We start from the raw sequence: 12,429 nt of genomic DNA on the forward strand, positions 1-12,429 counted from the left end.
GACACCTAAATTGATAAAAAAATAATTTAGATACCTAAATAAAATAAAAAATAATATAATTTCAACACTTATTTTTATATTAAGTTTTAAATTTAATATTTAAATCTTTTCTATTATTGATTTTTTGATTTAAATTTTAATTTTAATTTGGGTTTCATTTGTCTTTGTCGTTTTTCGCGGCTTCTGAATAATGAAAAAGAATAATTGTAGAGAAGAAACTCCAAGTAATTAGTAAAACATTATCTAGCTCTTCCACTTTTTCAATAGTTTTTGCGTGTTTTTTACTCTCCTTCTTCGCTGTGACCTTTTCTCTTGTTAGCCAAGTTGGATCGCTGCATTTCTTCGTTGAGACCGAGTCATAGATCTGATCCCATTTCTTCTTTTTACAACGTTGACTAAGATTTGTTCATTTAGACTGTGATAAGATCCTCCTACTGAGTATAATGTGATATAGAGCAATGAGTAGATAAAAATCTGAGTCCAGAGTCATTTTCAGAGTGTGGGCCAACGGATTAATGGGGATTTGTTCTAGCATTGAAGAACAGTCGCATCGATCTCACAGCAAGGCTCCAGGTTGTTTTTCAATTTCATTTAGTTTTTCTAGTGATCTTTTTCTTTTTAATTTCTTTGGTTTAAGTTTCTAACTCTCTCGTTGGAGTATATGTTTTATGTTTTCATGCTTTTGTGTTGGTTTTTAAGTTTCTGTTCAGTTTCCCGTTTTACTTATTCTTCCAGCTCTCAGTGTTCTATTTGAAACTCTGTGTATTGATTGCTAGAAGTTTATTAGGTTTTGACATTGTTCAGACCTTGTTCTTATGGTTGTGATTCATTTTAGGTTGGAATTTGTAAAATGTTGTTCAACTGAAAGTTGTAGTGTGGGAAACTTTAATCAAGATGATGCGGGTATGTTTTTAGTAAATTAGAAGTGTACAACTTGTTGTATGCTGTACATTTTGATAGACTAGCCTAAAATATATTTCAGACAAGAGAATCATGACAGTAATTGTTTGGGTTGAATTTGAACAAACTGTTATAGGTTGGACTCTGCTTTTGATTTGTGCCTTGTGTGACCAATCTTTTCTAAACCACATAATAGGACTATTAAATAAGATGGGTGTTAATGTTCCATTTTTGTAAATCTTTCTTTGTTATGAACAACTTCAGATGGAGGACTTAAAACTATGGCATCCTCAAAAAAACAAGAAAACTCGGACTCACTCAAAATCAGAAGCCCAAGCTTTATTGCTTTGACAGTAAAGGATGTCAAAGATCTACGGAAGAATCCTGGATATAGCAACGTTGATATATTCACGTATGAGGAGATGAGGCTGGCTACAAAGCAATTCCGGCCAGATTATATTCTTGGTGATGGTGGCTTTGGGGTTGTTTATAAAGGAGTAATAGATGAAAATGTGAGACCTGGTTACAAATCTACAGCTGTTGCTGTTAAGGAGCTTAATCCTGACGGGTTCCAAGGTGACAGAGAATGGCTGGTAATCTCCTTGTATTTTTTAATTGGCATCATTCCTTTAACTTGAGGTGTTATGATTTTATTTGTGCCATATGTACATTTACGGATTCATAATTTGCCATACCATTGCCAAACAGTGGTACAAACTTATGGATACAAACTTACGCCAAGTTTATCTAGCTGGGGAAAGACTTCTCAATATATGGTAGATTCTGTTATAGTATTACAACTATGAGAATCCACTTTAAAGGAATACATTAATTATACACACACCCTATTATCTTATTAATATAGTTGTTATTCTACCTTGGATTTGATAGAGAAGTGTAATTTAAACATTACATGAATATCTTCGTTAGGTATACATATACATTTAGGCATATATAATTAAGCAAAGGATTTTAAAATATTGATATGGTTTTTTCATATTATTTTATATTTGAGATTATTTCGTGGAGAAAGAGCTGTTTTTATTGCTATTTCTCATTTTACGGATGGATATACGATTCAACTGCATCTTTTCCACCAGTAAATGATACTTGAAATAAAAGTGTTTCAAGTTGATATGTTAGATTCTTGTGTGCCTTTCTTTCCATTTTTATTTAGAACAAAAAAATCAAGACAAAATATATTTGCTTCTGTTTGTGTCTCAATCTTTGTATTGTAGGCTGAAGTCAATTATCTAGGACAACTCAGCCATCCAAATCTTGTGAAGCTCATTGGATATTGCTGTGAAGATGATCATCGGCTGCTTGTCTATGAATACATGGCAAGTGGGAGCCTCGAAAAACATCTTTTCCGCAGTAAGTGGTTGGAAAAAAGAAGTAATTTTAAGTCTGTGTTTAGGAGATGAACAGCACTATAAATTTACCTGCCAAAAACATCTGGCATTGAGCATGCATATCAAGGAAAGAGGTATCTGTTTTCCACTATAGAAAAAACAGAAGAATTTTTTGTTGACCCTATTTGTTCTTCTTTGGTAGGAGTTGGTTGTAGTTTGACATGGTCAAAAAGAATGAAGATTGCATTAGATGCTGCAAAAGGGCTTGCTTTTCTCCATGATGCAGAAAGACCTATCATATACCGTGACTTCAAGACATCAAACATCTTGCTGGACGCGGTTAGTTATCATCTACATTAATCAAGTTTGTATTATTTCATGGAATCTTTAAAAATGGGAAGACTAATAAGCTTGTATATGACCTTTTCTCAGATCAATTTTCTTTTTAAAGAAATTTCTATAATCAGAAATTTAGTTTATTATAGCTCCTAAAAGTGAAAAACCTTACAAATGATTAAATCAGTGGAAGTTCCTTTCTGACAAATATTATCCATATCTAGAGTTCAATTGAAACGTATTCTAAGTTTCCATGTTTTATTTTCAGGAAGTTGTGGATTTTATTTCTAAATATGCATGTAAACTGTAGGTCTTCAATGCAAAGCTCTCAGATTTTGGCCTTGCGAAGGAAGGACCAATGGGAGACAAGACCCATGTGTCAACACGAGTGATGGGCACATATGGATATGCTGCTCCTGAATATGTGATGACTGGTTAGTAATTAATTGTTATGTTGCAATGGAACTGAAAATCTTCATCTTTGCCAAAATTGGGGAACATTTTAAGTCTTAATGATAGGCTCTTCTTAATCAATTAGTAGTAGGTCTTCTCTTAATACAAATGGGGTTAGAAGACAGAAGACTGATAATTTTTATATTAATCTGTAATTATTTTTAATCTACCCGGTATATGTCATCCTGTTGTTTTGGTGGTCTGCATCTGGGACATTCCAAAATTGAAATCAGATGACAAAATTCTACAGTAATTTTGGAAGTATTTCAACTTTATTTTCACAACCAAATTGTTTCAATTGCCGGATAGAACGTGTTATAGAACAGTTATGTGATGCTCTTGGTTTTTTTATATCCTTTCCAAAGCTGCTAATAATGTTTAGGCATGCTGGTTCTAGAAATGATAAAGGCTAAACAAGTTGCGGTATTGATATGGGCAGGCCATTTAACGGCAAGAAGTGATGTTTACGGATTTGGAGTAGTGTTACTTGAGATGCTCCTTGGAAGAAAAGCAATGGACAAGAGCAGGCCTAGCCGAGAACATAACCTGGTTGAGTGGGCTCGTCCCCTCTTGGTCCATAATAAGAAACTTATGAGGATCTTAGACCCTAGAATGGAGGGCCAGTACTCGGCTAAAACTGCAATGAAGGTAGCCAATTTGGCATACCAATGCCTTAGCCAAAACCCCAAAGGGAGGCCTCTCATGAGCCAAGTGGTCGAATTACTCGAGACGTTTCAGACCAAGGTGAGTGATGAAGAAGCTACAATTCAAAGTGGAGGCTGGGGGGTAACCCTATATGAAGCCCCCGGTAAATCCCCTAGAAACAGGAATCCGGGCAGAAGTGATAGCCACAGAGAACTGGGTGCAGAGGGAAGCAAACCAACTAATGGGAGAAGCAAGAGTGAACCACCCAAAGAGGTTGATCTTTATGATCCTCCTTTTGAAGCCGAAGAATCCACCAAAGGTTGAAGAAACAATGTGGTTGACAACATAAAACTTGCACTTCTTCTCTCTCTCTGTGTGGAATAATTTATATGAGATTTTATGGAAGACTGCGAGTTGTTGTTAGCTTCCCTGCGTCTCCAATGGAAGGATGCTCTGTGTATTCTATTACCTGCTCTGCTTCTGCTTCTCTTTTAAATCCAATGTAGTATTTGGTTGCTGCTTGTGTTCGCCAGCGGGGCATTTTAGGCAGAATTTTGGCCTCGCAGCATCGAGTATAGATACGCTGCTATCTATACAAATATCCTGTTTTATTTAATTTTCTTAGGGTAAATTACGTGTTTATTATCTTTTTACTCTGTTTTAGTTTCTAAACTTTCAATTTTTTTCAAAATGATACAAAATTAAGTTTTTGTTTCATTTTAGTGTCTGTCATTAAAAATTTTAGTTTTAGTTTTATTTTAGTATTCAATTCAAAATTTTAATGTTAAGTTTTGAAAAATTGAAAGTTCAAGTACTAAATCGGATGAAAATAGGTAGTTTAGGTAATAAACGTGTTAAATTTTTAACGACGGATATTAAAATGAAATAAAAACTAAATGTTAGGCACGATTTTGAAAACTTGTAAGTTCAAATACTAGAATAGATCAAAACTAATAATTTAAGTATTAAATATTTAATTTACCATTTTTCTTAATACTTGAATTGCCGTACAATACAATATATTTTTCATATTCATGTTATCCTATTTGGTATTAGAGTCACACTCTTAGATCTATTTATTCATTTTATATAGATTTAAGAGAATGAATCTTATTATCATGTCAGAAACTATTCTATCGAACCCTCTTCTTTAAAATCCTTTGTTACCATGGGAGATTTTCCTCTTAAAACCTATATAGTCAAAAAGATTTCGTTCTTGTATGAAGTTCATTATTCTAAAGATGAAAAAGTTTAACCCACGGAACTTCCTCGTGTAAATCATTACTCTTCTTACAAAAAGCCATCTTTTTCTCCCATAAAAAAATATATCAAGTCTCTAATCCATACGCCATCAAAAGGTGTAAAAGAGTGCGTCCAGTCATCCCGTTTTGATAAACATTTCATTACGGAATCAACAATAGAACAGTTTGTTACTCTGGAAATTTCTCCTGGCTTTCTATAAAAATGGATAGAAGTTAGGTATTCTCATATCTATTTTGGTGCAATTCGACTCGCTCTCAATTATCATGACATAGAAGGAAAACTAGTAGTAACAAGAATTGCTTTACTGGATATTAGATATTTAAAGTAACAAGATGCCTGTATTGGTATTGTTGAGGCTACTATGAACAACATACTTGTTATGGCCCTTGCAGATCCAAATATTTTTGGATGCTATAAAAGTCTAGATATATATAATTGGAGCCTCGCAAGTGGAATCTTCAATAATTGCAACTCTTCACTATCAAATATTGTATATAGTTCAAGATCATGCTTTCAAGCTTAATGAAAATAGATATGGTGATTCACTTTTGATTTCAGTTAATACATAGGAGCAGCCACACTGTGTCCATATACCCAGGCGAATTCTAAGAAAAGTGCTAATCCAGTTATTATCAGACAAGTGGGTGACGAATTACGAGCATATCCATGAAAAAAGACAACCAGATAGATCCCTTAATAGCAAGATCACCTATATAGAATATAGGACTTCGAAAATCCGGTTTGACCATAATCACCTGAAGAGGCAACCAACATCGTCAATACTTCCTACATAATTTATGATGTTGCCACTCGGTGATTCCATAGAAGCTCATTATAAAGAAGATCCATATTGTTATTGTGAGTTATGTAAACCTAGCCTAGAACCCTCTTTCATAGAGCATTTTGAGGAATCAGGCAAGTCGATCTACATGTTCAAAGATTCAATATCTGGTCATTGTTCGTGGGATCTTAAGTGCTCATTGAACTTTGTGCTGATGATAGATTTGATGCATGGATCGAGGGGAATCATCATATAGAATATTGTCCTCACAAAAATGGCAAGAAAAAGAAGTCTTCTCATTCCAGTTTTTAAAAAAGATATATACAACGAGATCCCTCAGTTGTACCACTTGGAGAATATAATGGGAAATTTATTTTCCTAGTGGATTATTCATCCTAAACCCCTACAACTAAACTATATCAGTTTCCTTCACAAAATCCTCCACCAAATCTTTCATCTCCTCCACCACCAGCACCAAAGATAAAACCAAAAAAATTAACCCAACCTTGTTACAAAACAATGGGTAAAATAAAACCCTGAAACAGAACCTCAAACTCAACAAATCCCTGTTGTCTGCATATTCCAACCTTCAGATCCCTCTTGTGACAAAGAGTTTCCTCTTCTTGAGGAATTCACTTAAAATGAGTATAAGCATGCTCCAAAAATCCTCAGCTAACTTCATGGAGAAAATATCAGTGCAGCAAAAGCGACTCTTAATTGGTAAACTGAGAATGCTCTTGCTCAAAATACTACCTTAAAGAAGATTGACTCCAAGATTACACATATAGATGTCAAACTTACCCGGGTGGAATCCAAGGATTGCCAATGAATTGATCGTGTTACTCCACAAAAGGTTACAACAAGTTGAGAAAGAAATTGTTTCACCAGGACAAGATTTCTTTTCCCATCTTGAACAAAAGGAAAAAGAAATTAAAAAGCTAAAGGATTAGATTAAAATACTCGAGGAAACAGGACAAGTTCCTCAGTCGCTTGAAGAAAAAAACTTTCCTATATTTGAAAAGATCCATACTAGAACCTCGACAATCTATATTTTCTTCATTCAGAAGGGATATGAAGCTTCACAAGGGCTGATATTTTTCCCTTTCACTGCAGAGACAAAGAAACCAACAACTTATGAGCTTTATTAGTAGATAAAGAATCAAGAATCTGATAAGAAGAGATAAAAAGATAAAGGGAAAATACAAGAAGAAGATGGTCCCTCTCCAAAATTTTCAAAAGCATTGATGATACACCAAGATCAACAGAATTCTTTGACTTCTTTCCTTAGAAAATACAGGGAAACCACAATCCCTAAGATAGTTGTTGTCAATCTAGAGAAAGAACAAACAGAAGAAGTAGAACAAGAAACTTATGACTATGAAGGTTCAGAAAGCTCATACGCCTCCAGAGAATATGATCATGGAAGCAACCAATCAGCCTGGAGTTAAAATAAAAGACTCAGATCCTGATCATATGGAATAAACATCAGCAATAAGACAGTCACAAACATTTCCAGTCAATGGCAAAAAGTACACATTTACACTTCATGATATTCATGTATCAAGATGGCCTCAAAGATTTCAGGAATTTCACTCGTGGATGGAGACACAAAAGCTGACAAGGGAAAACAACTATGATATCCTCATAGACTTTGTCTCTAGATTCACTGGTGTACTTCGAGACTGATGGATTACTTTATCCCCAGAAGATCAAATGCAGTTCCTAGTTGAACAAGATTTTGCAGCGGTTATTCGTGCAATGCATAATTGTTTTCTTGGAAATCCAGATGATGTAAAGACTCTCAAGAGAAAGGAGTTTTTCAAAAAAGATGTTCTTTTGAAAATATAGATCTAGAGAAACATTTCAACATTATGACAAAGTTCTTCTACACTCTATGAGCATATCAGAGTTTGAACCAAGCAATACCGGCTTCGATCCCAGAACTATTGTAGAATGCAGTCAACAGATATCTTCAGCATCAAATGAGAGATATTTTATAGTTGACTATGGGAGCATGAAACTTATATCGCTTTTTGAAAAAATTTGTGATAGAAAGAAGATTATTAAAGATTACATGACTGGAAGTAAAGAGCTAGACAAAGCTTGTAAGGAGTCTGGATTAACCATCAAATGTAAGAAAAAGTAGCAATGCCACTGCAGTTTTCAAAGAAAAAAGTTCTATAAATATCTCAGGAAAAGATCTTTTAGAACGCCATCATTCCCAAGAATGAGAAAAAAATGGAGATATCTGAGAAAAAAACGAGCCACATGTGTGAAGTCATCCAGGTGCTATGTTTGTGGACAAAAAGGACATTTTGCAAAGAATTATCCCAAGAACAAGAGAGGTTCAAAAATGATCCAGCAAATCCAAGAGAAGACATTGATTAAGATCAAAGAAGATGATGATGTTGAATCCCTCTTTTCTATTGAAGATGAGCTTACTGATCAGACCCTATTTTCCATTCAAAGCATAAATATCAAAGTCTTTTAATCTAATACAGAGTGGTCCTTTGAAAATGAAGGGGTCTATATACTTCAAAGCAAAATAAGCTCATCAATGGCATTAATAGTTCATGATCCACATATTTCAGCGTCTATTTATCATGGAAAATATGAAAACCAATTTCAGTAATTGTTTTTATTGATATTGAAGTTATTGAGACGATCATGAATTTGAAGATCCTTCCCCCATATTGGTGGAAACCTTATACCAAAAATTTTAATTCACCAGCAGATCAGACGTTTGTAACTCACCTCATTAGTAGGCCTATTACTAATTAATTCTTTCAAGGATGTGCTATTACAACCATAGTATTAGGATCACATCTCCTAGGAAAAGATTTAGTTGTGGGCTTTGATCTCTATACAAAAGCCAAACATCTAAGAATTCTACCTAATGGTATTAAATATAAACAAATGTTTAAGCCATTTGTGGAAATTTCTAGATTATACTTGATTGGGACCAAAGAGGTGATTTCCTATGCTATTGAAGAACTTAAGAAGAAAGCTTGTGCAGATTCACATGAGGACTTTTTGTCAAAATGTGATCATCTGTTATGGAATAATTCAGAGTTTTCATTCAATTACCTTTCAAGAAAAGTGAAGATATCAACCCAACAAAGGCCAGTCACTCAGGAATGAATACTGAACATAAAAAACTTGCAGAAACAGAATGCAATGAACTTATGCAACAAGAGTTGATTGAGCCTTCAGATTCGCAGTGGACTTGTGAAGCATTTTATGTTAATAAAAGATCAGAACAAGCAAGAAGAAAGCTCAAGCTCGTGATTAATTATCAACCTCTCAATAATTTTCTCTAGGATGATAAATATCCTCTACCCAACAAGAATGTGTTGTTATCAAACTTGGTTAATGCCCAGATCTTTTCAAAGTTTGATCTTAAGGTAGGATTTTGGCATTTGTGTATAGATCCTGTAGAGAGGGCTAAAACAGGATTTTGTATTCCAAATCATCATTACCAGTGGAAGGTTATACCCTTTGGAGACAAAATGGCCTCATCACTATTCCAAAAGATAATGATCAAGATTTTCCAACCAATCATGGAGAGTGCCCTTGTTTACATTGATGATATTCTCATGTACAATCCAGATGAAGAATATCATTCTAAATTACTGAACCAATTTAAACAATTGGTTCTACAGTATGGGATTATGTTATTAGAAAGGAAGATGAAGATATGCAACGGGAGATAAAATTTATGGGAATGCATTTTAAAGATGGGCGATATCATCCAGAACCTCATATTGCCCAAGAATTATTAAAATTTCCAGAAGGAAATTTCACAAAGAAACGAGTTCTCCAGTTCTTAGGGATAGTAAGCTACCTAAGAGATTTTATTCCAAAAATTTCTAAGTATACTAATCCTTTAAGAAAGATTCTCAAGAAAAACCCTCCTCAATGAAAGGAAGTTCAGACCAAAGCCATGAAAGTATTGAAAGAAAAGTTGTAACAATTACCACTACTGCAAATCCCTTCTGATGGAAAAAGAATTCTTCAGACAGATGCTAGTGAAAAATACTGGGGAATAATTCTTTTTGAAGAAAAAAACACGTGTGTGGATACAAAAGTGGAAGATTCTCTGATGTAGAAAGGCACTATCATTCAACCTTCAAGGAAACCATAGCAGTGCAGAAAGGAATATCCAAATTTGAGTTCCGTTTGATTGGTCATCACTTTTTGTTCGAAATGGATATGTCCTCCTTCCCTTAGATAATAAAGTTAAAGCATAAGGTTGTTCCAAATCCACAGTTACTCTGACGGGCATAGTGGTTTTCGAAATACTTTTTTGACTACAAACACATTAAAGGCAAAACTAATGTTCTTGCAGATTTACTGTCCAGACCATCTTAGAAACAAATCCATAAAATAATAATGTTTAAAGCCTTATCCACATTATCTCCAAAACCACCAAAAAGACTAAAAGCCTATCTCTCTAAATCAACCTTTTATGTTCCTCCAAACCTCAACCCATAATTTTCTCTTGAAATTTATAAACTGGTAATAAAAAATAAGTTTCACTCCAAAGCCAAATATATGATTTTTGAATACCAATTATATCTATTCAGAAATTATGGAGAATTGTTTCTAAAAGCTCATAGCCTACATCCAGGCTATCCCTTCATCCACCCAATTCATTTCGAATTTACTGAAGTACCTAATGAGCTGAAATGGTTATTATGGTATTTTACTCATATACATCATATAACTATCCAGTTTAACCTACCATATCTTCAGTATTTCCTTGACAAACCCATAAAGGGACAGATCCAACCAGAAATAAACAATCTTTTTACCATTTTACAATGGTTTTATCCCCTTCATAAGTGGTTGGACATGGTTAATAAAGAAGCTCAAAGAGTTCTTGGTTTATTTACGGTGATCATTATCTACAAGCCACACTACTTTTTACAACATGAAAAATCCAAACAGCTAGGGCCATTTCCTACTACGTGGATTCACAAAATTTACCATGATGATGTAAGAAAATTGTATATCCAATATAGAGAATTGCATAAGTATTTGTGCCTACTCAACAGATAGATTCTATTAGAAATATGGCCACCACCAGATGTTGATACACCATGGGATTCATGGACTACAAATCTGACACCTTATTACAGAGCAATGATGGAGGCAGTACATGAATATCAAAAAAGTATACTAGATCCCTCAGAATGGTCCCAAGATTACCCATGGATTAACAGTACTGCAAGCAAAACAAATGACTCAACAATAGTGCCGATAGAGAAAACAATTCCAGAATGTGAGAAGATGGATATGGACCCAGAAGATTGGCATGAAACTTATCAGATAACACACTACATGAAAAAGTAAGTAAAAAAAGGACAAAATTATTGAGTTGAATCTGACATCTGATGAGTCTACTAATTATAGTAATATATTGTAACATCTCAAAAACAGGGGTAGTGACTAAACTATAAGTTTTTGAAATTTTGTGATCAATTTAGGAAAATTTAAAAATGGGAAATTTATTAAAAAGGATTGATTAGTAAAAATAGATAGATTGAAGGGAATAATGGTCATTTTTCATGAAATGAAATTCATTTCCTTGGATATTATATCTACACGTGGAAGAGAAGAGAAGTGGAAATAGGAATCCAGAAAATTCTCTTCATCTTTTTTCTTCTCCTCTCCACCGTGACTCCATAGCTAAAGGTAAGAAATCTTTGTATTGGTTATTTCTTGTAAATCATGTTTGGTTTTGATTCCTGAGGTGTTAAGAGAGCTTATGGAAGCTTAAAGAGTAATAGAAACTAAAAGAATGATAATTTTATGAGGATTAAATATAAGGGGTTTTTAAGTGAATTGTTGGGAGAGAGTTTATAAATGGATTTTTAAGTCATATTTGACTTGTAAAGGGTATAATTAAGAAGATAGAAGTAGTAGAAGTGGATTAAAAACATCTTGATTAATGGATATGATTTTTGGTTCCAAGTGTTTTATGAAAATATGAGACTTTAAAGGGTGTTAAAGTAAAGTAAGTTAGTCTAGGAGTGTATAGTTGAGTTTAAAGGCTTTATGGAATAGTAAAAAGGGGAAAATAGCAAAATTTTAGGGAATTTTTGGGTTTAAAGAAGGGATTCTGGGTTATTAGTATCGATACTGGTTGAATGAGTACCGATACTACAAGACAAATTATGAGGAAATTATGCATGGGAAATCGATACATGTATGAACAGTATCGATACCATAAGGAAGGAGTATCGATACCAAGGGTATCGATACCAGGGAATATCGAAGCTAATTTTGGTATCGATACTGGGGTAGGGTATCAGTACCCTAGCATAGAAGTATCGGTACTGTGAGGGTAGTACCGATACTACTTAAGATGGAAAATTGAAATTAATGTTTTATTTAGTTTACATTAGTATGAAGCTATAAGAGTAATTCAAATATTCGATATTTATTGAATTGTATATTCGTGTAGATATCGATCGAAAACAAGGTTCGGACAAGCTATCAGATTAAGATTGTCAAGAGAGAGTTAAAGGATTGATATTGGCAAGGGAGGCTAAGGTGAGTACATGATAATAAGTGTAAGTTATGCTATGGAATTAAGACTTGTGATAAGTCTAATTCTGATACTAGGTTTCATGAGTATGTGAATATAAGCATATATGGATATGATGCTTAGATGTACCTGAGTCCATGCATATG

At 34.0% G+C, this 12,429-nt stretch overlaps 1 protein-coding gene across 2 annotated transcripts; it reads left to right on the forward strand.

The window, feature by feature from the left end:
• The first annotated feature begins 297 nt into the window (after positions 1-297).
• On the forward strand, positions 298-4,333 carry LOC120165490 (probable serine/threonine-protein kinase PBL17). 2 transcript variants are annotated; one of them, XM_039174993.1, is made up of 6 exons: positions 298-573; positions 1,165-1,493; positions 2,139-2,274; positions 2,455-2,591; positions 2,899-3,022; positions 3,466-4,333. In XM_039174993.1, exons 1-6 carry the CDS (start codon positions 516-518, stop codon positions 4,008-4,010), a joined length of 1,329 nt encoding a protein of 442 aa, XP_039030924.1. In that variant the 5' UTR covers positions 298-515; the 3' UTR covers positions 4,011-4,333. The 2 variants fall into 2 exon arrangements, with proteins under 2 accessions (XP_039030924.1, XP_039030925.1); XM_039174994.1 differs by having other exon boundaries at positions 304-573; positions 3,481-4,333.
• The last annotated feature ends 8,096 nt before the right edge of the window (positions 4,334-12,429 follow it).

This window comes from Hibiscus syriacus, unplaced genomic scaffold, assembly GCF_006381635.1.
Source record: "Hibiscus syriacus cultivar Baekdansim isolate YM2019G1 unplaced genomic scaffold, ASM638163v2 tig00111582_pilon, whole genome shotgun sequence".
Classification (NCBI taxonomy): domain Eukaryota; kingdom Viridiplantae; phylum Streptophyta; class Magnoliopsida; order Malvales; family Malvaceae; genus Hibiscus; species Hibiscus syriacus.

Bases quoted from the DNA above. Each gene is read 5' to 3' on its own strand.
- LOC120165490 (XM_039174993.1), top strand. From the start codon at position 516: ATGGGGATTTGTTCTAGCATTGAAGAACAGTCGCATCGATCTCACAGC. The intron at 574-1,164 runs GTTGTTTTTCAA...GAACAACTTCAG, and splicing joins ATCTCACAGCAAGGCTCCAG to ATGGAGGACTTAAAACTATG. The intron at 1,494-2,138 runs GTAATCTCCTTG...TTTGTATTGTAG, and splicing joins AAGGTGACAGAGAATGGCTG to GCTGAAGTCAATTATCTAGG.